Below are 26578 nucleotides of genomic sequence, written 5' to 3' on the forward strand. Positions count from 1 at the left end.
ACTGTGTAGTAGCCTCTAAGTATATGTGTTTGTGCATGCATGTGTGTGCTTGTGATTATTTGGAGTTGTGTGAGGTTCGTGAAGGAGTAGGCTGCAAAAGCAGTCTTGTGACAGCAGGCTGTAAACACAGCTGTGTGTTGAGGTGAACGTGTAAGTGAGTGCAGCAACCTTTTTTCTTTTTTTGTTTTCAGAGGCAAGACTATAGTTTAATTATGTTACAATTGTTTGTATAATATAGGAAGAATCATCCTGTGAATTGTACAATTGATTCTCACCTGAATACAAATATAATTTTGTTCACTATATAAATAACATAATCAAAATTACTGTATTTCAAATATGTTATTCAACATCACCTCTCATTTCACAAGAAGTCTTGCCTGTCACATTGGTACCACAGGAGCTACTGTTTCTTGCACCTATCAAAAATCCCACGTCCAGCTCCTCCTGTACATAACATTAACAAAGAAACACTTCACGGCTGTGTGTGTGATGACCAAATGAGGCTGAAATCGCCAGCAGCTATGCAAACCATAATTAAACCAAACCAAATAATAAATAAAATATAATATAATAATGCTAAAATACTGTATTAAGCTGTAATGCATTAGAGCTACTGTTTAGTTTTACATTCAGGTGAATATTTGCTGCTCTTGAAAGCCAGATGGTGACCATACTGGATGTAGGTCTCTGTGTCCTGGCTCTCTGCCCTCATAAGGTCTGCTGTGATTCTGCCCAAAGCCAAGGCTGCCCCTCCCTTTAGTAACAGCCATCTCATAAATGACTGAAGTTAACTCCAGCTCTTCAAAGTTACCATTCACAGCCCAGATAACTGGAACACTGAACACTTTAATTACTTTTCAGTTCTTCCCTCAAAGTCTTGGTTTGAATTCTGAAAAAGATGAAGTCTGACTCCAGTTTGTCAAAAGAGATCAGTAGGAATTTATTATTTGCTTTAAATACATGTACAGCTCTTTTTCTTCTGCCACTGCTCCACTGATCAGTCACTGGCAGTCATCTCAAACTGAACTCCAAATGGAGGTGCTCCAACACAGAAATGTTTCTGAAACAGCATAATTATGAGTCAAGAGCATGTTGTGCTGAAGTTAGGCTCATGGCATGTTTAGCTTTTAGTTGCAGTGCCAGCTTGCATCAGGCAATTTGTAGGGGTATGTTGAACAAAGAACAGAGGTAGAAGCCATCTTTTGAAAACAAGAGGACATCCAATCACTGCAGTTACCCCCCAAAAGTTAAAAACAGGCCAGAAGGATACATACACATGGAAGAATGACAAAGACAGTCTCATAGCTTTTTGTTACACAAGCAGATTGCTAAAACTGGATCTGAATCAATGAGAGAAAAGAAAGAAGGTACAGATGATTAGTTAAACACATGGAAACACCCATCACCAGTTTGCTGGCAGTCATGAATGAATCATAGAAATAAAATGCACAGAATAGAGAGTTAACATTGAAAATAAATACTCCACTGGTTGTTAGATCGTACATTCATCAGGGCTCATGCATTTAGACTTTTGCTTCCCACTTGTCTGGCTCATGTGCTACATTGCCATTTATGCCACTTTCCTATAAGTATCATTCATTGCATGCTATTTTTGTTGTGCTGAGATGAACAGCTTCACAGTAAAATGCATTTAAGTTAATGACTGATGTAATTGACTTCAGGAAGCACTTTCTTTCAAAGACACAGAGGTGATCAAAAAATTGAGTTGTCCCTGAATAACAAAGGGAATGTGCTGTTGTCCATAACTGCACACCACAACTGAGTGCTGAACTGCTGGAGAAGCAGGCATTTAGATTGATCACAGGTTTTCATCTAGTTGCTGTTTTGGATTTGGGATCTACAATTTGACAAAAAAAAAAAAGAAAAACCCTTAAGGTAACAACACAGCATAGCGTGAGCTGTGTTTGTTTTCCTACTGTCAAAATGTGGCAGAAAGTCCTCTTTTCATATAAATAATGCTAAAAACACAAGTCCCCGTCACACACATCAGAACAGTCTCTAAAAACCTAGGAGACACATACAGTACATAGCATAGCCTGCATACATACAAATATACATATATGCAAATACACAAAAACAATAACCTCTCCATGTGGAATAATGGCATTTCTGGATCTGAAATCATAATTTCATACAAAAATATATAAAAATAAAAGTAAAAATCAAAAGAAGTGTCATCTGAATTGGTGAGAAAAAAACAATAATCTCCATTGTTCAATTCAATGAATCAGTGTCTTTGTGAACACACACCGTTTTTCAGTCCATGGGATTCACACACATGTCCAGAGGCCATTTTAGAAGCAGCCACTAGATAAGTTTAATACTGGAGTGTAAAAATGTCCACAGACACAAAGAGAGGAACAAGGTCCTTAGCTCTCTGGCCAGCCAGCGAGGTAACATGAAAACTACACATTTATCTATCTACACACTAAGGGATCTCTGACTGCAGGGCATGGTACAGTACGAGCACATTCCCATGAGGAGGTCAGTTTACCTCTTAACCCTGTTCAGTTCATGGAGACCTGCGTCACTGTTGACATGGAAGGGTGGGCTGGTCCTGTCAACCCAGGCACATGTTCCACTATTCCTGTATTTCTGTAACACTGCCGACCAATGGAAATCCTTCAAAGAATGCAAATATTCTACCAGGAGAAGGTTAAGTATGTTTTTGCAGGTGTGTTTATTGTCAAAAATTCATATGGTCGGACACTTGAAACAAATGTCACTATCTGGACATTTGCGAGACCTTCATTCTTATGATGACAACAGTTACTTCAGAGAATGACAGTACAACTGACACCTCAACTTGTTTTCTTTCGTCCCATGGAAAAGAACAGCCAAAAGGATGCTCTATCATGCTTTGTTCAGGTTGTCTGTCTTCTTTCTTTCTTAAATAGTTTTCAAATGTTTCCATCATATTCTCATCTCATGATCAGGACTCTGGTCCAGTGAGGGCTCCCTGGTGCTAATCATGGATGCTGAGGGCCCTTGGTTGACTCCAAAGGGGGAAACAGCTGGAGATCGAGCTGCCAGAGGGGACAGAGATGGGGAGAAGCTGGGGGACATTGCTGCTGATGAAATTGATCCCTCATGACTGATAGGGGACCTGCGGAGTGAGGCTAAGTGGGGGAATGTCCGTCCAATCACAGGGACTTTGGGGGGAACTGACATGGCCCCTGGGTGGGCCACTGACGTGATCAGTGGTGGAGGGTCAATTCTAGGTTTGGGATCCATTTTGTGCTTTGGCTGGAATGGTTGGCGAGGGTTCTGGTTCTGCTGGGCAGTTTCATCTTTGAGCCTGGCGATCTCTGTGAAGACATTAGCCAGGGGCTGGAACTGAGGGCACCAGTTGAGCAGGTAATCCCAGTTATAGCTTCCACGGAGCTCCTCATCACTGGCAACAATAGCTGTGAGGGAGCCATCCACTGAAGGTTTACCATCCTCAGGGAAGGCGTAATCCTTGGGGAGGGAAATGTTGAGGCCACGGCCTACTCCTAAGTACCCACCTCCCTCATCCCTATAGACTGGTAGCTGGCCAGAGAGCAAGGTTCCACTGAGACTGCTTCCCAGTTTCTTTCCTTTGAACCAGGTGCTGCCCTCTAAAGCCGCAGGCTCACAGGAGATATCAGAGAGCTGGTCAGCATCCTGTTGAATTCCAGAGTCTGGTCCTCTGGCTGAGATGTGCTCCTGCATGGAAGAGGTGATGGAGGCGACACGGGGATACTCGTTTATCATCCTGATCTCATCATCCTCCGCTGCCTCAGCTGACCCTCTTCCACTGGAGTGAGAAGGATCCAGAGAGCCCCCTCTAGTGTAGGGACCACCACCGGCCCCACCCTGATCTCCAGCATAGCCGGGCAAGGCCTGGTGGTAGATCCTCTCCCCTCCTGGTCCTGACTTGCAATCATCCAATTTCTGCAGGGCAGTTCCTGAGGCAACAGTTCTATTTCCTGCCTCCTGGCCTTTCTTCCTCCTGCGTGACTTGACAAGGAACACCACCACAGCCATGACCACAAGCAACACGATAAAACCAAGAGACACAGCAATGATGCTAATCAGCAGGACGTTCACATCGGAGGCCAGGCCAAAATTGGTGTTTGTGACGTCAATGGAGACCAGGGCTGTAGTGGCGCGAGATGCATCTAGAGGACTGTGAGCTCTCACATCCAGGGTCATCAGCCTGGGTTCCTGTTTGTTCCCACCAGAGCCACTGCTACTGCTGCTGCCTGAACCGTCCAACTTCAGGAAAATCACTCCAGTGGTTTTGTTTACATCAAAGAACGGAGAGCTGGTTGGAAGAGAATAGAGAACAATACCATCCACCCCTCCATCTTCATCATTTGCTTGGACCTGGCCAATGCTCTGGCCTTTCTTAGCTCCCTCTGGGACTTCAAAGGAGAAATCAGAGGATGTGAAGAGTGGGTCATACTCATCCTCACCTGTGACAAACACTTGTACAGTTACAGTGGCTGAGTGGTTGCCTGAATCAATTGCCATGGCTACAAAGTTAAAGGAGTTGATCTTCTCAAAATCAAAGGGAATTCTGCTTTTGATTTCTCCCGAATTCTGGTCCACGGTGAAGCTGTCTTTTCCTGCACCAGACCGCTCCACCATGTAGTACTTGAGTTGGCCAAAAACCCCTGTGTCATGGTCTATGGCATGCAGAACAGTCACAGCTGAGTTTGCTGGTTGGTTTTCTCTGATGCTGGCTGTCAGGACTTCCACAGGGAAGAACGGATGATTGTCATTTACATCTTTGACATCAACAATGACTGGAGCTAGTGCAAAGTGACCCTGTCCATCTGTGGCCTGGATAATCACAATATGCGTGGACTGGTGCTCACGGTCGAGTGCTTGCTGAAGCCGCAAGGCTCCAGTCCACTGGTCCATGGTAAATAAGTTCACCTCATCACCAGAGCTGATAGTATACTGGACCTCAGCGTTGGGAGTTGAGTCTGGGTCTGGCAAAAAGACAACAACAGAGTACAATGAACTAACTGAAAGACAAAGTAAGAGAGGAATAACAAGAGAGAAAATGAGAAATAGCCAGACAATGAGAAAAGACTTTTTCCCACCTGTAGCAGTCAGTCGTATGATCTCAGTCCCAGCGGCAGCTCCCTCACTCAGTGACACAGTATATTCTGCTCTACTGAACACTGGAGGATTATCATTCACATCACCAATGGTTATCACTGCAGCAACACTAGAGCTCCTCTGGGGCACACCACGGTCTGACACCACCACAGTGAGATTGTAAAGTGGCTTGGTTTCGAAGTCAAGCCCCTCAGCCAACAGCAGAGTCCCAACTGTCTGAAAGCCCCGCCCCTCCAGGAACCGCACACTGCTTTCAATCTGGAATGCATTTCCTTCATTCCCATTGGCAATAGCAAAGTCAAAGCCACAGTTTTCTCGAGAAAGGTCACTATCAAAGGCCTCAAAAGTCAGAACGGTTGACCCTGGAATGGTATCCTCAGAAACTGTAGCCCTGCAGACAGAAGAACATTATATTTGTAAGGACCGCTGTTGAGGTTATACCATAGTACATCTATAATCTAATGACTGTAGACTGACCTATATTCTGATTGGTGAAACACAGGAGCATTGTCATTGACGTCAGAGATTTGGACCTGGACAGTGGTGAGGGAGGAGAGTGAAGGCGAGCCTCCATCACAAGCTTCAATAACAATACTGACTGACGGACGTTCAGGGTCAAACTCAGCTCGGTGATTGATGAACAGGGTTCCTGGATACAAAGGGAATTGAGAGGGAGTCAGACATTGTGTTGGCAAAGTTACTTTCAAAATGTAATGAATCACTTTCTTTTGAAACTGGAGCTACACTATAACAGGAAGGAAGACAAGGTTGTCTACCATTGTTGGGGTCAATATAGAAACCCTCCTGGGTTGATGACATCACTCTGTAGGTGATCTTTCCGTTCTCTCCAGAGTCCCTGTCAGTTGCTGTTACTGTGACAACTGCACTTCCTGGTGGCGTGTGCTCAGGCAGAGTTACCTGGGGTGCAGAGATATTAATAACAACATTTAAATATATCAGGGCAAAAGAAACAAATAAGCTAACAATGGCTCACAAATAAAATTCCCCAATTCATGGTAAGGAGGTGACTCGGTAGAAAATTGCATTTTATATTGTCGTTCCTGTTTTTCCTGAGCTTGTGCTAATGTTGAGGTTATTTCCTGAGACACAGAAGTACATAATACAGGCTCATCTCTTCAACCATTCCCCAGTCAATATTGGGCAGTTAACTTTTATCACCCCTACTGTGTGTACACTGGAAATGCACATGATGTGTGTTTTTTACAGTATGTGTACAATTTTCTCGCTCATGATGAAGTAGTCTGCTAGAGAGAAACTGTTTCTTAAGTAATTCAGTTCCCTATCAAACTTTACTAGGCAAGAAATAATAAAAAAATTAAACACATATTCGGTGCATTTCCTCAGCTGGCAAGTAGTATGCAATGGACACATCAGATTTCGGATTTTAGTGTAGTTACAGTGTACATTAACATAAAATACACAACAACTAGGGATATGAATGAATGTCAAGCAATTGTCTTTTAAGATGCATATATGATTATGTGAGAAAAAGATATGCATGACACACATTTAATTTGGAACCAGAATTTATAAGCCATCCTACCTGATAGAGATCATGGGTGAATGAAGGTGCATTGTCATTAATATCTTCAACCAGTATTGTAATGTTTGCCTCAGTTTGGTGCTGGCTGTCTGTGGCTCTGACAGTCAAGGTGTACCACGTCTTCTCCTCAAAGTCTAGAGGGGCGTTGAGTGATACGCCTCCACTGTAGCGGTGAATCCCAAACTTGCCTAAGGCTGTTGGGTCAAGCTGCAAGGAGTAGGAGAGGGCAGGACTGGAGTCGACATCATTACCCGTCACAAGAGTGATCTCTGTGCCAATCAACATATCTGATCGATAGAGAAAGAGCAAAAATCTGTTAGTTGTATTTAACTTTCTGTGGGTAAAATTGTGCTTTTTGTAGTTTTGCACAGCCATGGTGCACAACTACATATCCTTAGACAGGGTTTGTCAGGTGACAAAATGTATTTTGTTAATTGAATGCACTGGAATATTAAGATACAAAGCCAGAAAGTACAACATTCCTGAAAATTAAAGCACTTACTCTCTGGGATGCGGACCTCCTGGGGCAAGGGAATAGTGGGACTGTTGTCGTTCTGGTCAACTATAATCACTGTCAGTGTGGCTGAACCAGCCAATCGTGGGCTTCCTCTATCAGTTGCTGTAACTACTAGCCTGTGGGTGGGCAGAAAAAAAGAGGTTGTCCAAATGAGTCTTCCTTTCTCTTATTACATGTGTAGTTTAAAATTTTAATTTTAATGTTGGGGATGATAGAGAAAATGTAAACATATAATGATGTATGTCTGCTTGATTTTACATTTGTTACCTTGGTTACACATTTTTATATTGTTACAAAAGCAACACACAAAATGTTACAGTGAACAGGAGTTCAATTGAAGAAATTGCTGTTTTGATACATCTGGCATGCAGATATAAGTTTGTACTGGTGCTTATATCTTCAGCAGACTATATCAACCTCCTCACCAGCTATATAAACACAAACTAGCAGAGTGAATATGATTCATGATGTAATACATTTCATTTTTTTCCTTCTATACATGTTTATCTGTGTGTATACATACACTGTAATGGACTTCTTTGTACAACACCATGCAGCAGCTCAAACATTTATCACAGGTAAAATGTATATCCATCTTCAAAATGTGCACTTAGAATGGTTCTTGGTGAAGTTTATTCAACCACACATCTGTTCTCACTTGGTCTGGGTAAAGATCTCCCGGTCCATGATGGCTGCTGTGGTGATGCTTCCTGTCATCGGGTCAATCTTGAACAGGCCACTCATGCCTGATGACTGGATGGAGTAGGTCACCTGACCATTTTGGCCCTGATCCACATCCTCAGCCATCACCTGGGAAAAGGTGGAGGAAGGAAAAGGGAAAATGATGAGAATGTGTCTTTACCCTTAGCAAAAGTTCAGTAGTCAACATTTTGTATTATCTATTGTGCAGTTTTTATATTTGGAAGTACCTGTATGATTGGCATTTCATATCCCTGTGCTTCTCTCATGTAGGCTACATAATTTTGCAGCTGGAAGCGAGGAAGGTTGTCATTAACATCCTGCAGAATCAAGTTTATAGCCATGAAAGAAGTAGAGGACAGAGTTTCAGCCTTCACAACCAGACGGAGTCTGGGGGTGTCTTCAAAGTCCAGCCCCTTGGAGCTCTGCACCCTTATTTCACCTGGAGGACACACATATTTAATTTATTATAAAATGAGGATCATGAGATTATCAAATGACAGATTAAACAGATATGTTTGTTTATCTGTAATCAAACCTAATTCACATCCTTTAGTACATAATACTTTATGATTGTGTTTTATTATGATTTTCACCTGTTGAGGAGCTGATAGTGAAGACTCTATTTCTGTTCCCACTGAAGAGGCTGTAGGTGATACCCATACGTGTGCCATCTGGGTGTTGAGCCTGAGCCTGAGCCACAGCTGTGCCTGAAGGTTTGAAGTAGAGCAGAAAAAATATTCCTTAGCTGTGACAGCAATGAGATCTTCAAAGTGTATAGAGGGACAAATTGACTAAGATAGTGAAGTACCATATTAATGTCAGACCTTTTGCTGCGTTCTCCTGTATGCTGACGTCTCTGGCATTCCTAGAGAAGCGAATGCCGCTGTACTCCACCTCCTTCACATAAATCACCACCACTCCCTGTGCAGATTGAGCTGGGCTGCCCTGGTCCATGGCCTCTACTATCAGGGTCCTCTGAGCCTGGGTCAGATCCCCCAGTGGCTCGGTGGCCTGGATCTCGCCAGTCAAGGAGTTGATGCTAAAGCCCTTCACTGGTGTGGCGAAACGGTAAAACACAGAACCGTTGGCTCCAAAGTCCTTGTCCTCAGCCTTCATGGTGGCTAGAACCCGCTGGGAACGCCTGCTGGACACTTCAATGACCAGCGGATCCTGGATGAAGAAGGGAGTGTTGTCGTTGACATCTAGGACGGTGACTGTCACCTAGAAGGAAGAGGTCACATGATGTAAGTGCAAAACGTATTGCTAATGTGATGGACATAATCTTTTCCTAAATCCAACATGTGAATCATAAATTCAAGGCATTTTTTATCAGTCACCTGAACACCTGTAACATCTAACCCTTCATTTACCTGAGCAGAGGCGTTCCTGGGTGCAGCAGGTGAAAGGTCAACAGCAAACACCTGGAAGCTGTATGACGCCCATTTTTCCCGGTCTAAAGGTGCTGATGTGGTGACACTACCGGTATTCTCATCCACAGTGAACACTCCATGTGCCTCTCGGCTCAGGAAATACAGAACCTTCCCATTCAGGTCATCATCAGCATCTATGGCTGAAACCTGAAAATAGATACATATTTTTTTAGGAATATATGAGTATTATTGACATATGAGGACTCTTGTTATAAAAGTGATATATACAGTATGTTTGAAAAAAGCACTGATTTTCTGATCATTTAAATTCCCATTTCTACTGACCTCCAAAACTTTGGACCCCTCTGCAGCATCCTCTGACACTTCAACAGAGTAGCTAGTTTTGCTGAAGACAGGGCTGTTGTCATTGACATCCAGCACTTTGACTTCCACTGTGACAGTAGCGCTGAGTGAAGGGCTTCCACGATCCGTGGCCACCACCTCCAGAGTATATTCAGCCTTTGTCTCCCTGTCTAGGCCACGTGAAGTGGAAAGGGCTCCTGTGCTGGTGTGGAGGTGGAAATCTCCATCAGGGTCCCCAGCTGGATGGGGAGTTCATGAAGCAAAAGAAAGAACATCTTTAAAATTCAAGGCTTTTCTGTGAATTGAGTGTTGAGAGTGAAGACTGGAACATTTGTGCCAACTCTGCACTTAAGTCTGAATGTGCTCCAGATAGGTATAAGGAATGTACCATAATTGAAATAAGACAGAAGTATGTCAGGGGTAGCTGCATACAGATCTGTTTATATGAGAAGAATAGAGCACTGTCCGAAAAAATACATTGGTCCAAATGCTGCATGTATGCTCTCCCTACAAGTCCTGCACACTGTCAGTACAACTTCAGATGTCACAAAAAATAGTCAAAGCAACAAGTGTGATCTAACTAAAATCATCACATAAATATACACTGAGCGCCAATTGCAATAATCTGTCAACAATCTGTAAATTCAAACTTGACCATTTTAAGCATTAAAAAACACCACAAATGACAAAAATTTACTGCCTCTCCCGAAATATTGTTATTTTCACATTTGACACACCCTGAAACAGCAATTACAGCAATTGTGGCAAACTAAATTGCTCTTTAAATCTATTCTAATAAAACACTTAGGGTTAGACACACAACACTTTCTCACCAGTGATCCTGTACTCCAGCTCTCCACCAGGACCAGAATCCAGGTCTGTGGCCTTGAGAAAGCAAAGCTCTACAGGGCTCTGGTTCTCTGGCACATCCAGCCCATACCATAGCTTTGCAAAGACCGGAGCATTGTCATTCACATCCTGCACCTCCACACGGACGACAGCCTTGGCAAAGTTAGGAGGCAGCCCTCCATCCCTGGCATACACTGAAAAGAGATGGAAATTGTTAGGCTGATGAGATGTTGGATCCCATACTAAAGGTTAAACTGAAGTACTTGAGGTGATCTGTGGAAATAAATGGCTCATTTAGTATATGATAAGTTGAATAGACCATGGATATAAAAGTACCAGTGAGTGTGTAGTGGTCCCGTAGCTCTGTGTCCAGTTCCTTCGTGGTGGTAATGACTCCTGTCACCGGGTTGATGATGAAGCCTTCCTCTGTCACACCTCCATATGTCACTTGGCCATTGGAACCTGCATTGAAACACAAAACAGACACAAATAAAAAGAAATGGCTGGGCACGCTACAAAAAAGCAATAAAGAAAATAGGCAACATTCAATGTAATAAGGCATTTATATTAATGAATCCAAAGCTGCACAGAACTGCTGGCAAGTCCTAATGAAAGCTCCAGAAATACAACGCTATGGACGATGACTGTAACCACACATTTTTATTAGCATGAGGTTGTGGTTTGGTTTAAAAGGATTTGGTTTCTCAAAACCATTTATGTTTCTCTATTGTTTAGTTCTCTGAACTTCCTACTGGAAGCACATGTGCTGTATATCAGCTGTACGATTTTACTCATTCTTCCTGCAGTGAATTTTGGAAACTTTCTTCTTTTCTTTATATCTTTTTTTTGTTTTATCCTACCTTCATGCTTTCTGACATTATTCATAATTCTTACCGGCCAAATTCAACAAATGTGTTCCTTTGGAGGCTCATATGAAAACTACAGACACTACTTTAACGTTTTGTTGAAACATGTAAACCAACCTTGATCCCGGTCGGTTGCAGTAACTGTCAATACGGTTGTTCCTGGTCCTTGATTTTCCATCACCTGGACTTCAGACTCCGCTCGCTGGAACACCGGAGCTTCATCGTTCACATCAATCACCTGCACGGACAACACCTGAGAGGTGGAAAGCTGGGGTATCCCATGATCCTCTGCTACAATGGTCAGATTAAAGACTTCCTGCTCCTCCCGGTCTAAGGCTTTAAGGATGGAAAGAGAGCCTACAAGAGAGAAAACGATTCAGTGAACACTAAATAAGAACTTTCTAAAACTTTCCAGATTACTTTACTTTAAACCTTTATTCTCATTTGTTTGTCTGTTTTTGGCTCTTGAAGGTGTGTACGTATGTTTGCGTGTTGCGAGTGTGTGTTTGGATTATTTTTGGGAACATGTAATCTTGTGAATAGTTAAAAGAGTCACTATTTGCATGCCTAAAGGACCAGTAAAAACAAAACCCTTGCAGCTTTGCTTTATGAGAGTTTCCACAGTTACTTCACACTAGCTATTCTATTCTGGCGCTGTATGAATCCGTGTACTGCAGTTCTTTATCACTGAACGTGTATGATTACTGCATGGTTGCCAACTCAAATCAAACTATGACCTCTATTTCTGTTTGCAGCATTAATGGCTCAGATAAAGTCTGTGAATGAGACCACCACTTCTCAGACTTTCACTGGTTTCAGTTACTTTCCTACCTTTTTTACGTCTACACTCCACACCTTTGTCATCACCCAAGCTACAAGCAGGGTCAGCCAAAGTGAGAGGAAATATGAGTGTTTGTGTGTGTGTGTGTGGTGTGGTGTGTGTTGTGTGTTTGTGTGTGTGTGTACTGTTCATTGTACAAGTTTAGCTGGCATGCGGTGCCTGAGAGATGTGCATAATTCATAAATGCCACAGCATGCCAAATACATACATTGTGTGTTGACTGTTCTGTGAGGCTGAGGCTCAGATGTTCCAGTGAGGTTTTGTTGCTCCCATGTTTTGGCCAAATGCTAACAGATGCAAAACATTTTCTGTACTATTCCATCCTCCTCGGTTGCCAATTTAGTTTTACTGATACAGTATCAACCATGTGATAAAAGTGCTCTTACCCTCTCTGGATTAGCTTTGCTCAAACTCACATTAAACTTTATTTTAATGCTACCAAAGATCTTAAGCTTTGCAAAGATAAAAAAATACGACATAGGAAAATAAGCATAATATACTGCACAAGACAGACATAGAAATAGTCGAAAAAAAAATATGTCTAGGATTCGATTCTTTTATACTGTAAGTAGGACAACGATTCAATGATAGAACAAGCAGTTATAAAAATATATATATATATATAATATATATAATCTCAAACAGCATGAATAAAATGTTTTGTCTTGTGAATAAATGAGGAGACATATAAGAAACATTAGCTTTTAAGTGGTTAATAAAACTAGCCGTAAAGAAGCCGTAATGGGAAATAACAGAAAGTTCATGTTGGCAGCGCAGACATATAATTTATAAGCAGTAATCAGGCTAATGATACCCCCCACATTAGCCAGGCAGTTTGGTAAACGTCTTCTCAATACAATGATAATCTGCTGTTACAGCTATTATTAACCATAAGCTTAACACCACACTGTCTGAGAAACAAACCAGAAGTGAAATCAACCCAAGCTAATACACCCGACACTTGACAGTAATGAAGTAAAGACTTTCTTCCATCTGGAAGCTGCATTAAGTGTCTGTCTTATGGTTCCTAATCCCATCTCAGCCAGATCAGAGCACGCCCACACCACCAAGCTCTGATGATGAAGAGATTACACATACACACATATATATAAGATATCAAAGGCTGTCCACGTCCCCGGCCCAAATCGGTTCCCATGAACAAATCCGTCAAGAAAAGAAAACCAAAGCATTATTCAAGTGAAATATTGCTCTAAGGCATTGAAAGATCATCTATTAAAGAGGGTTATGAGGGTTATGAGTGTTTTAGCAGTTGAGACCCTGTAGGCGCAGCACTTCAGTGGATAATTACGATCTTCTGGAAAGTTTTGTTCATCCAGGGGGCTTCTATGGGTGGGATGCTGATTATCTATCAATCATGAAACCTCACAGAAAAAGGCCACATAGTACTCCTGCTGTGTTAAATCACTCAAAGCAGGGTTGTAAATGCATGAAATGATGTGAATTTTACCCTAATCATTTCTTGATGGAGTGTAAATTGGGTATTTATGGGAAATCCCCAGTCTGCACAGACCCTTTACATTAATGTAACATTACTATATTTCTAGATGCTATGTCTAATGCCTAAAAATAAGCTTACCAGTGTTGGGGTTCAGGCTAAAGCGACCAGCGCTGTTGCCTGCCTGGATTCTGTATGACACTCGGCCATTTTCTCCTTCATCTTCATCCCGAGCCATCACGTACAAAATCACAAACCTGCCGATAAAGATACAAACAAAAAGTCAGACGACCACTTCTACTTGCTTGGAGGCATGAAGTAAATATATTTAATTATTTTTTAACTGGCTTCTTGGATGTTCTTCTTTTGCGGCCTGATGGATGAAATCTAACAGAAATGTTTGTTAAGGTATCAAAAACAGGCCACTCACCCTACAGGCTGATCCTCCATGACGCTGACTGCAGACGGAGAGCTGAAGACCGGAGCATTGTCATTTTCATCAGTCACAAACACTCGGGCAGTGACTGAACCCCAGCGCCTCTGAGAAGGATCCACTGCCTGGTCTGTGGCCCGCACCACAAGGTAGAGGGATGGTGTTGACTCACGATCTAACTTCTGCCCCAGGGTCAGGACTCCACTGGTGGGGTCGAGGTTAAGGAGGTCAGGTATGTCAGGCCAGTAGTGTTCGATGGAGTAACGTAGCTCACTGTTGGGTCCACTGCCATCCTATAAAAAAAGGAAACAGATGAATTATACAATAAATGGAACTTTTGATCCGCCAAGGAAAAACACTTAAAATCACAAGCATGAAAGGTCATTCTTCACCTTGGAAATAGACGTTATACAAAATAATCTTAACTCATGGTCTACTGACTAGTTTCCAGAGCATTTAACCACATCTCACATTTGTGTTCATTTGTGAATGACGTTTGCTTTATAAGTAGGTCACATGTTGACAATTGGGTAAATTCCATCCTCTGTGAGACGCAGTTGAAAGCAGGGGAAAAAAGATTTAAAGTTAAGATTATTTTGTAAAACTTAAAATCATGTCTTGGAAGTGTAAAATGATTAGTTGATCCACAGAAAATTCATCTTCAACAATAGCTTTTTCAGCAGCTTAAAAAGATGAAATCATTTGTAGGGGAGAAATGCCAAATATTTGAATGTTCCAGCCTCTCAAATGTGACAATTTTATTCTTTTCTCTGTTATATAGCATTTAAATTGAAATTTATCTGTCTAACAGTCAGACAAAACAATCAATTATCTTAGACACCATTGTAGGGCGCTTTTTCCTCTGTTTTTTGAATCAATTGGTCAGAAAAATAATAAATTGACTTATCAATAATAATTTCATTTTGTTCTAACAAATGATGGCAGATCAACTAGATCTGATTTATGGTGTTTGTTCAAAAATATATCCATCTTATACATAACAACAAGCATGAATCTATGGGTGCTCATATATTCAGTTTCACACCTGATCCAAAGCCTGGAAGGTATATATGGAAGCCCCTGGCTCTATGTTCTCTGGGATCACGATGGTAACAGGATCCTCTGTGAACTTGGGGGCATGGTCATTGCTGTCCTGGACGTTGATATCCAGCTGCACCAGGTGACTGCTGGGAAAAGCCTGGGAGAAGTCAGACACCTCGATGTGCAGCGTGTACCTCGACCCCTTCTCATAGTCGAGCTCGCGTACCAGGTACACGTCACCCTTTAAACGGTCCACCATGAAAGTCCCATCTCGGTCCGTTCCCCCCACTACCAGGTAGGTCACCTGGCCTTCCAATAAAGCAGATTCCTGCTGGTCATGTGGGCGGACAGAGCCAATGATGGCGCCTGGAGCAGTCCCTTCGACTGTGTTTAGGGTCATGGAGAGCATGTTGGGTTTGGGGTTGGACCTGGAAGAGCTAAGAACCTGAAGGAAAGGAAACTAGGGTCAAAAAGGCTCATTTTAATGTCAGCATTTGTTGTAACTTTCTACTTTCTAAATCAAACTGTGAAAACTTTTCAATATACAGAAATATTTCAACCAAGCATAGAATAAATCTGTTAAGGCTGTGTTGTGTATGTTACTGGATCTGATTTGCTTTGGTATTCTGCAGACAATGGAGCTATATGGCTCTCATCCCAGCCCATCCCTAAACATAGCCTTGGTCTGTAGTCTGTTTCTGTTTTGTTGCTATTACTATAATAACCCTCACAGGCATTTTCATTGTGCATGGAGACATTATGTACAATCATTCCAGTAAATATCTTGACACTGCAGCATTCTGGCTTCAAGATGAGAGTCAAAGTTTGTGACCTGTGACAAAATAAGGAAGGGTGTAATGGGGAGGAAAACTGTAAATATTAAATTTCAAATAATGCAGGGCAATAAGTGCAGCCTCCATATGCTGCAGTCTGGTCAGATGGGAAACAAGTGCATGCCAGGGGGCTTTCGCCACTCTGAGCAATAGCCTCAGGGTTCAATATTGTTCTGGGATAGATCAAAGAGCTCTGAAGACAGCAAACAAAAGCAGATTTTAACAAGCTCTGGAATCATCATCAAAAAGCCCATACACACACCATCCCTCACTTTCGTTACCAAAATCTGTTGCAATGAATTGCATCTCTCTAGTGTCTTTCTCAAACATGAATAGCAAAGATAAACCTAGAAGCAGAGGAAGGTGATGTGGATAATGTACATAATTTTGCCTCATCTGCTGACTACAAAGACTGACTCTATGTGCAGGCATTTGCAAAGGTTGCAAAAGACAACCTGTTACTGACTTCTATTTTTAATAAAAGCGACATAACTGTGTTTCACTGCAGTGATGCAGCAAGTAAACAATACCACCATATATTTTCCAAATGTGTTGATTTGAATTACTTTCAAACTGGATGTTATTTTAATATTATTCATATTAATAATAATATGAATAATAATAATATTATTCATTTTAATATTATTTATATAAAAGTGGATGCATGTGAAATGAACTGTATGTTCAATTGTATAATTTTTTTTTTATCTATTACTTTTAGTGCTTAAGGATCACTGCTTTACCAGACAGTCACAGCAACTTTACTGTACTGTACTATTTGTACTTTTCCTTGGTTTTCCCTAATGCCATTTTCCTATATAAGCCAGCTAGTGTGTGTACTATAGTACTTGTGGTGTACAACAATATCCCTGTGTCTGATTTTACCCACAGCTATGTGAAATGTTATCTCTAAATCATTATCTGGAAATGTTACCTCATGAGTGTATGAACGTGTCGATACAGGGAGCGTGCCTGTGTGCGTGCATGTACCACTGCCTGCTACCGTACAGTGGTGTATTCCCTTTCTCTCTGTGTGATTTGATGCAGCTGGCTCTCATCAAATCTCATCTGGGAGCATTTGATTCCAAGGTGCCTGTTTCCCCTCTGTCTAATCTCAGTGTTGCACAAGCAGGGCGCAGGCGAAATCTAAGGCAAGCACTCCCACTGTAATTAGCATCCTTTTCCTTTCTGAAATCACATCACATAAAAACACTGAGCTCAAAGCTCCACAGGCAAAGCAAACCACCACCCTTCTCTGGCCAAATGCCTCTGTGGCAGACCTTTTATTCCCTGCTTTTAAATTCCTGATATTGTATGTTGATATGCAGGATTGACCTCCAACAGAAAGTTCAGAACAATAACTCAGTCCAGACCAGCTCCCACGTGCAGCTCAGAGTTTCTCACCTTGGGTTTTGGTTACCCCACTAACTTTTGGAGCAGGAAACACGCACTAGATTGGATAGATGCTTTTGTTTGTATAGGCACAGGTTCAGTTTCTCTCCTTCTCATATTTACCTCCTTTTCCAGTTCCTCTGACAGTTATACTGTTCACTTTGTGCACAGTTTGAGGAAATTACTCGAAGCAAGGAATGCGAAAGGACTGAGGTAATGTGTAGATGTGACAGTTTTAGGTTTGGTCACCAGATTGCCCTTTGTTTCCAATTGCCTAATGCCTTGAAATGTTTTGAAGACACAACAAATGTAAAGGCGCTTGTGCATGCAGCTGGAAGAAGGATGATGATTATGAGATTGTATGGATTACGTTTACCTGTATCTGTAGCTGGCAGGTGGAGCTGAGGCCTGGGGTGCCGTGGTCAGCAGCGGTCACTGTGAAGGTGTACTCGGCTCGCTCCGCCCATCTCAGGGGGGAAGCGCTTCTCAGCTCGCCACTGGTCGGGTTAAGGGAGAAACGCTCTGCTCTAGGGCCTTCAGAGGATGCAACATATGTATATCAACTCAAAGTTAAAGTGATAATGATGAAACAATACATAAACATACTTTAACAAATGGATGGTTATGTGATTCCCGACACTCACCAGATAAAGAGTAGTATACAGTCCCATTCTCTCCCTCGTCTGGGTCTTTAGCTGTCACTGTCCCTAGGACTGTCCCAGATGGAAGCCCCTCCATCACCTACAATGGAGAAGGATTGTTATTCATATCAAAGTCTTTCTACAACAAACTTTGCCTTTTCTACATCAAATCCGTCCTATTATGGCACTGTGATTGTTATGCTATGAAAGGAAACAGAGAATTGTCACTCATACATCAGGAGGATTAGACTTTACAGCCTTCAAAAATGAAACGTAACTTCAAAAGACTGTTGCTTATTTTCAGATATTTATTGGAGAAACCATAGTTAATTCTAAACCTTGATTCTCACCTGAAGGAGCAGCTCCCTGTCCGGCATGCCATGAGTGAAACTGGGGGCGTGGTCGTTTTCGTCCAACACAGTGATATGAGCTGTGCCCGTGGCGCTGCGAGGTGGTGTACCCCCATCCTGTACGACCACAACAAGCTGGTAGCTGGAATGCTGCTCTCTGTCCAGGGCAAGACGGGTACTGATCTCACCTGAAGAAATACAGAAACAGAAAAGGCCCTTCAATAAAAGCTACAGAACAGTCCTATTGTTTCACTGCAGTGATGCATCAAGTAATCAATACCACCATTTTGTTTCCAAATATGTTGATTTGAATTACTTTCAAACTGGATGTTATTTAACTATTATTCATATAAAAGTGGATAAACTTGTGGATGTTACAATTAAATTGAAATTGAAAATTGAACATGCAGTTCAATTGTACAATGTTTAGTTTGGTCTAGTCAAGTTTGCATTCATATTACAACCAGAAAAAACTAGATGCTCCAAACACTTATCTATTACTTTTAGTGATCTATTTCAATTATTTATCCACTACCATTACTAGTTTTCATGCACTCTTAATGGCAATAACACCTAAACGAATTGCTATAACTCATTCAATATATCAAGGTATTGTTTTGATCAACTCATTAATAAAAAAAATTCAAATTAGTTGAGCTACTCTTCAGTCTCTTCATGTACCCTCTGGCAACAGCAGTAGTACCTCCTGGGGTACAAGTAGCTGATTGGGAATCACTGCTTTACCAGACAGTGCCAGCAACTTTGCTGTGCTATACTATTTGTACTTTTCCTTGGTTTTCCCAAATGCCATTTTCCTATATAAGCTAGGTAGCCATGCTTTAGCTTGCAGTACTTCCAATAGTCAGGGGTAATTACAATGTGAATTTAACTGACCAACAGGAAATCATTAATTGCTCAAGGGAAATCATGCTGATATTAGTGCTGCTTATGTAGTACTAAATTTTATCCAGGGCAACACAATTACAGCTAACCGTTTCAAGTGTAGTATTGCTGTTCTTAAATTCAAGTAAATGTTATAGTGTCTATCTTTACCTGTTTGTGAGTTAATCTGAAAGTGCCTGTCCGTATGCAACAGCCTGTAGGTGAGTCGAGCATTTAGTCCTGCATCTCTGTCTGTTGCAGACACTCTGCCGAAGCCTGTCCCTGGCAGCAGGTTTTCTCTAACAGCCAGGAACACCCTCTCCTGGCTCAGTCTTGGGGAATTGTCATTCTCATCGGTTACTGTCACCCTGACAGTGGCACTGCCAGTTCTTCCTGTCCCTCCGAGGCCTGAAGTGGCCAAGACAGTTAACAGGTACATGTCTTTGACCTCTCGGTCCAGAGAGCTACGAACAAACAGCCAACCGCTATCTGGCATTATACCAAAACCAGCAGCGTCACCATCAGGCCTAAGGCGGTAGGAAATAGAGGAGGAGGAAGATGAGGAGGAGCTTCCGCCATTCCCAGAAGCCTCTATGTTGAGTGCTCGAACCTGGAGGAAACGTGTGTTGAGAGGTGTGTTTTCCCGTAGCTCAACACGGTAGGTCAGGGTGTCAAAGTTGGGGCCTTGTGCATCTTGTGCTTGGATGTGGACCACGAGGGTGAAGGTGGAGCTAAGCTGAGGTGCGCCGCCATCCTTGGCAATCACCTGAAGGTCATAGCGTGGGACAGTTTCGTATGACAGACTCCCAATCAGACGCACCTCCCCGCTGCCCCGGTCAACACCAAACGTCCTCTGGCCAGTACTGCCGGCAGCCCCAGCAGACGCCAGATCAAAGCTGAGCTGACCATTATGTCCAGAGTCCTTGTCGGTGGCCTGAATGGTGTAGATAACAGTCCCCATTTTGGTGATCTCGGGTAAAAGGAGGGACTCTGATGAGGAGGGGAGGAAGGTAGGGGCGTTGTCATTGACGTCTGAAATGGTTATTCGTACCCGGCTGGTTCCATATGCTGGAGGAGAGCCGGAGCGTGCCTGGATCTCCAGGTCAAGGCTGGAGCAGGTTTCATGGTCCAGAGGAAGGGCCGTGCGAATGGTACCAGAGGCACTGTCCACGGTGAAGTAACCATCAGGGTCGCCGGAGGAGATGGAGTAGAAGATATCCCTAAAAACGCCTGCATGAAAGACAGAGAAAGAGCAAAAGAAACAAAGCGAGAGTGAGAAAAAGGTAGTGACAAAGGGGCTGCAAAATTTAATAAAATAGTTCTCAAGCTAAATGAATATATGCCAGACACATAAAAAAAATCCTGTGACAGATCCATATCCACTTTTAGTTAGTAGACAGGGATGAGGTGTATTTAGTTCTCATCTAAGTGTTAATGGATTCACTCAAAGTGGGCGAAGAGGTAGAATCACTGAAAGCCTTGTACAGTTACACAGACAGAGATAAGTGTTCCTATGTCCACTACACCGCTGAGTACACTTCATTCTGACTCCCACACAGAATTACAGCCCCATCCAAATCCATTTCTCCATCATTAATACTGAGACAAAATAAAAGTCTGGCCATAGTGGCAATAATCCCCAGTCAAGCCCACGCTGTGTGATGGATGTGATTTCTTAATGGAGGGTATATGCTCTTGTTGCTTGCGTATTTGTACAACTGTTGGAGTGAGAGGTAAGACATTATAAACTCTCCAGCCCATTAGTGCATTTTTGTCCTGGTACTTGTCAGAAAGATGAAGCCGGGCAAGTCACATAAAAGGGGTTCCCCTTGGCAAATCATGTAAAGTCAGCACAGGCTTCCTCACCCGTCTTAGCAGCAGCACGGACCACTCCCACCGCCGTCCCCCTGAGAACGTCCTCGGACACAGTGAAGAAATACTGGGCCTGTTCAAACACGGGAGACGCCACTGAGCCTGCTACCACGCTCACGTTTACCCTTGCATTGACCGGTGCTGTCAGACCACCACCGTCCTCGGCTGATATCACCATGGAGATGACCGTGTTGGCTTTACCATGGAGTGAGCGAGAGAGAGAAATCACACCTGTAGCAGAAAAAAAGGTAAGTAGAAAAGGCAAATGACCCTGTATTCTTTGGTTTTTAAACAAAGCAGGCATGGTTTACACTAGCAATAGCTACTTTGTATGGGTGTTGGTATATACACATTGTATCACATGCTTTTACATGCCACATATTACACACACACACACACACCTGTGTCCTTGTTGAGAGTGAAGAAAGCAGAGCCCCCTCCAGGTACAGTGCGGTAGGTCACCCTGCCGTTTTCCCCAGCATCGGGATCATTGGCTGTTACCTTGACAACGGAGGTTCCTGGGGCACTATGGGTACTAAGACTGACTGTGTAGAGGACTGGATAGAAGGCGGGCCGGTTGTCATTAATGTCCACCACCGAGACTCGCACACGGGCTACTGAGCTCAAACCACCCTGAACAGACAATTCTTCAGGTTAGATTCAAGGTTTGATTCAAGATTTTTGCATTAAAATATAATGTTAACAGAGGTCACATCAGCAGGCACCAATGATGTAATGGTATAATCGACCTTAAGTGACTATTTTACCAAGACAAAGGGAGACATAGGGGAACCATAAGAATACCTATTTTAGTTAAAACCACATCCTCCCTCCCTTCCTGAGCTGTATATCCCTGAAGACAACATTCAATTTGTTTTCTAGCCCTTGGTGAAAAGCGACAGTCCAGGACTTTCATGTTATGAAACTGTGACAATAGATTTATGTAACACTGTAAAGACGAAGCAGCTGTAGACGAAAAAGGATGAGTTCTCTGTTGAAGATCCCCAAAGAAATATGGAGCCAATCAACCGTAGTATGCATTTGTCAGGGAGGAGAAGAGTTTGCACTCATTACACTGTATCTGCGGGCTTAGTTTTATGAGCCCATTAAAAACAGGGATAGTCGAGACGAAGGGGAACAGACACCAGCTGAACTGAGCTGGGAATGTGCAGGGGGTGGGGGAGAAAGATGCATTGCGGGGGTTGGCTGCCAAATTATAGACCTGAATTAAATCTTTACGTGAACAGGGGTAAATAAAGAGAATAAAAAGTAGGAATACTACCAGTACTACGTCTAACAATGGTTGTGTAGAGTATTCTATTTTTTCATGTAACCTAAGTATACACAAGAGAATGAATGCTTTATTGCGCCTTATGTCGAGTTTCAATGCCTATTTAAGTGCATCTAGTGTGATTAATTGATACTTTAAATGTGAATGGGTCTACTGGGAAGATCCTATAGCAAGTAGTGTGTAAATGTGGTCAAGTAAGGCTTCATATTTAACTTAAATAGTATCCTACAGTAAGAGTTCATTTAAACTGACTGGATCTGTTTTCCTACTTCTTTACCTTTTACCTCCCCACACTCTCTATCTGTTTACTCTGATTGCTTTGCCATGCTGCTGCGGTTCCCCTTGATTTTCTGAAGACACACAGTAAGAGACAGGACGCTGTCTTCTTCAAACATGTCTCTTTAATTTGCCTTCTAGCTTGAAGCTTTGCTCAAAAGGAGCATTACAGTTAGCAAGCAATGTGTTTGACCATGGAGCAGAACTAGGGCTTTGACTTTAGCCTAGTTTGAGGTTTTGGTCTCATTCAGAAGTGCAGATTGCACAACAAAGGTGCAAGGTTAAAGGAATTATTTTTTGGGAGATAAGAAATCTGTTGCTCTGTTGCCGAGAGTTGGATAACAAGATGCCACGCATATTTCCCAAAATGTCTATTACTACTTTTTTAGGGATTGATTTGTCGGTATGAAAGGCTTACAGTTACTTCCAGTACTTATTGATATTCCTTAGAGTTTAGGGTTAGAGTGTTCTTACCCCATCCATTGCAGTGACGGTCAAGTCAAACTTGTCCAATCCCTCATCCCGGTCCAGAGCTGTGCGGGTGCAAAGCTGGCCAGTCTCCTTGTCAATGGTAAAGTGGGTTTGGACTGCACTTCCAGAGCCAGAACCAAGGGTGTAGGATATAGCACCAAAGGAACCACGATCCTCATCTGTGGCCGTGACCTGGAGGGAAAGAGACATATAAAAGGTAAGACATAGATGGTCCACCGGTACCAAACAGCCTGTGAGACATAAAGTCTGCGTCGAAGAAAATCTACATGTGTCATAATTATTATATACGAGCTGAGGGCCTTTCTGTTATCACAATAATGTCCCATAATGCAGTCACCTCACAGGCCCATACATCTGCACTTGTCCAAATATCACACACCATAGCACTACTTGTTATGATTTCCAGGGTACTATAAAAACCCCGAGAGCATCTGCGAGAGCAATTCACTTTTATATATCACAGATATAGGCTGTGTTAAAAAAATGGATAGATCTTCCCTGTGGTGTAGAGACAGGTAGTGCAGTGTAACCATGGATACAGACAGGTAACCTTTAGTAAAAGGGAGAAGATTTTATACAGAAGGTGCGAGTTTGGTTCATGGGTCAACAGACATAATTTAAAGAATGCTAAAAGGTCAAGTGACACATTCTGGTTCTTAAATACTCCAACTGGCATTTAAATACAGATACAGACTGACTGACTGGTGGAGCCACTTAAACACACCACCTCATACATTAATCCTTACTCCATATTTCTCCTACAAAGGACTTAAACCAGTTTACACAAAGATTCGCAACAGATGGAGGTCTTGACCCGACCTTTGACCTCATTTGCCTGCCCAACATCTTTCTTTCTACTGCACACACACACGCACACACACGCACACACACACACACACGAATATACATTGCATGTTCCAACTAAATCTATTAAAACACTCAAAAATCCTATAATACAACAAAAATTTCCTTGCAAAACACAAAAGGGAAATGTCCTCTGTGCTCTAGGGTCTTGCCTCTGACTGAAGTTTTATACTGGTCCATAACATTGTTTGGTGGCGTTTATGGTGCTTGTTAAAAGTAGCATTCTCCTTCAGATCTCAAAGCCTTGAAGGTGAGCCAAGATCCACGAGGCTTCATGACATCACTCCCTCTCGGTCATACAGTTTCTTCTCACAAGGCAGTAGTAAGATATCTGTGTTTGATTTCCTAGAAACATTTAGAGTAGTTTCCATTTTGTTTTTGTGTGAATACTGTTTAAAATATTTCTGACGTAGAAGGATATTTTATTGTGACCAACTGAAATAATATTTGTGATAACAACAATGCAATATACAAAGATAGAACAATAAAGATAAAAGACAGGTTTGTAGTGTATGTAAAACGTCTGAGTATTTGTATGTTCTGAGATTTTTAAGTCAAATAAAGTCAGCTTTTATTTATATAGCGCAAAATCACAAATCACAACTTCCCTCAGGGGGCTTTACAATCTGAATAATATTCAACACCCTCTGTTCTTAGACCCCCGATTCGGGTAAGGAAAAAAACTTTTAAGTGCACATAGCGATATCACAAATTTTACAGAGATTTCAAGAATGAAGTTGTAACATTGTGAGTATAAAGTCGTAAACTGTTTAGGATTACATATTTTTTTGAAAAAAAGTCATAAAATGTGGAGAATTAACTTGGGGACATAAAAACTGATATAAAATGACTAAAATGACATTATTTGAGACTTGAAATTTTGGCAAAAGCTGTCTTTATTCTCGTAATAGGGTGAGTAAAGAGAAAATATTGTTACATTATTCTCAAAATCTCTTGTTCTCTTTTTTAACAGTGCCCAAATATTCTGTTGTAGATTAATATCCTCATACAGTTTAAAGTGCATGGAGGTCTGTTTTCCATAGATACAAATCCACTGGTGTTCTCATACTGTTTTCCACTCCAATTAACTTCTCAAAAAAGGGTTAAAATTGAAAAAAAGATTAGTAGTCTGTGCTTGTTGTTTAATGATTTCATCATACGTCTGAATCCTACATCTAAACTTTCTCTGGCCCTAAACCCCACAGAGCAGAAGACCACCATAGCAGACATCCGCCAACGAACTTCCTTCCGTCCCACCAACACATGTCTTCACCATTACACTTACCTACTGGCTACAGACAGGACAGACAGAAAGACAGAAACACTACCACCTTGACTCATACTATTGCTCCTATAGGATATTAAAACATGGGAATATTAGAACGGCCCCTTCAGGGTGTTTTATTGTAGTGTTACCATGGCTAGACGATTGTGGTTTCTGAGGGGTCACGCTGTACCTCCTCCTTTGGTCAGTGTTTACAGCTGGGGTTTTAGATCATTACTTCCTAGAGAGTACAGTGTTGAGACTAACACTATCTTTGGGATCTAGGATCATGTTTTTTGACTGTCTGTGATGGATTAGCCACCTGTGGTGATGAGAACTGGATGTACGTGTTCAGGGTCACACACACACACATACACTCACATATATGATGACCCCATCCTTTTCACTAAATCTAATTAAAGAGGCTTAAACACCCATGACCGCCCACCTGGCCATAGGGTGATTTCATCCTCACGTCAATCTTTACCCTAAAAAGTCTGTAGATCACAAACAAAGGCCAGGGAATGGTTTTTCTATCCTGGATAAGGCAGCGAAGGAGACTGTGTTTGTTAGGTCTATATGAAATATAAGGGTTGGGAACAGTATAAATGAATACACTTGGAAGTTGTTTCTGAAAGGAAGCTTACGCTGGGAACAAGAAGAAGAGCAGGACATTCATTCTCCACACGCTCTAAAATTTAAAAACCCTCCGCAGTATGGTATGAATTCTTCATGCTGGAAAAATATGCAAGACAAACAGAAGGTTGCACTAAGACAACGCCTATGTAAGCACACTTTCATGGAAACCATGGGAGCTATAAAATAAAAGATGTAATGATTCCAGTTTTTCTGCTACAACATACTACATACAGTGGTTATGTGGTTCTGTACTTAAAATGCCAAAGTAGAACATTAAAAAAATGCACTGGGACAAAAGAGAGACAAACCTCCCGGGCTTAAATACGACAGAGTTGTCAAACAAAAGTCTAAAATGTGTAGTGGAAGAAATTCATATCAATCCTCCTGAAAAGACAGGAGCTTCTAAGGATCAACTCTGTCATCAGTGAATTTCCCTCCTGTCAATCCATCTGACAGCACAGCACCAATGTTCATTTTACACTATACAGGCCAGAAGGTTGAGTCAAACTGACATGCCAATTCGATAACAAAACCCTTTCCCACAATTCGTTACCGTATCCTTACACAACTTATCTCGTCTAAAAATAAAGTAGCACAGTTTTAAAGCCAATAAGATAATCTAGTTAACACACACACACACACACACACACTCGACACGTCTT

At 42.0% G+C, this 26578-nt stretch overlaps 1 protein-coding gene across 2 annotated transcripts in view; it reads right to left on the reverse strand.

Moving 5' to 3' along the window:
• Nucleotides 1-941: 941 nt before the first annotated feature.
• Nucleotides 942-26578, reverse strand: part of dchs1b (dachsous cadherin-related 1b) — an 81328-nt gene continuing 55691 nt past the window's right edge. Inside the window, exons 4-28 of one of the 2 annotated variants that reach the window (XM_035666557.1) lie at nucleotides 23132-23320; nucleotides 21492-21723; nucleotides 21085-21321; nucleotides 19390-20448; nucleotides 18337-18524; nucleotides 17990-18086; nucleotides 17722-17879; nucleotides 15125-15565; nucleotides 14077-14372; nucleotides 13788-13903; nucleotides 11467-11706; nucleotides 10820-10945; nucleotides 10468-10677; nucleotides 9617-9873; nucleotides 9272-9478; nucleotides 8726-9122; nucleotides 8495-8608; nucleotides 8129-8340; nucleotides 7858-8009; nucleotides 7185-7315; nucleotides 6683-6969; nucleotides 5895-6036; nucleotides 5596-5767; nucleotides 5100-5509; nucleotides 942-4985 (exon numbers count right to left, since the gene is read on the reverse strand). In XM_035666557.1, the coding sequence (XP_035522450.1) occupies nucleotides 2938-4985; nucleotides 5100-5509; nucleotides 5596-5767; nucleotides 5895-6036; nucleotides 6683-6969; nucleotides 7185-7315; nucleotides 7858-8009; nucleotides 8129-8340; nucleotides 8495-8608; nucleotides 8726-9122; nucleotides 9272-9478; nucleotides 9617-9873; nucleotides 10468-10677; nucleotides 10820-10945; nucleotides 11467-11706; nucleotides 13788-13903; nucleotides 14077-14372; nucleotides 15125-15565; nucleotides 17722-17879; nucleotides 17990-18086; nucleotides 18337-18524; nucleotides 19390-20448; nucleotides 21085-21321; nucleotides 21492-21723; nucleotides 23132-23320 (8118 nt within the window). In that variant the 3' untranslated portion in view covers nucleotides 942-2937. The remainder of the gene's footprint in view (nucleotides 4986-5099; nucleotides 5510-5595; nucleotides 5768-5894; nucleotides 6037-6682; nucleotides 6970-7184; nucleotides 7316-7857; nucleotides 8010-8128; nucleotides 8341-8494; nucleotides 8609-8725; nucleotides 9123-9271; nucleotides 9479-9616; nucleotides 9874-10467; nucleotides 10678-10819; nucleotides 10946-11466; nucleotides 11707-13787; nucleotides 13904-14076; nucleotides 14373-15124; nucleotides 15566-17721; nucleotides 17880-17989; nucleotides 18087-18336; nucleotides 18525-19389; nucleotides 20449-21084; nucleotides 21322-21491; nucleotides 21724-23131; nucleotides 23321-26578) is intronic. The other variant, XM_035666556.1, reaches the window with a different exon arrangement.

Source organism: Morone saxatilis, unplaced genomic scaffold (genome assembly GCF_004916995.1).
Source record: "Morone saxatilis isolate NCDOM2014 unplaced genomic scaffold, NCSU_SB_2.0 Contig20, whole genome shotgun sequence".
Lineage (NCBI taxonomy): Eukaryota > Metazoa > Chordata > Actinopteri > Moronidae > Morone > Morone saxatilis.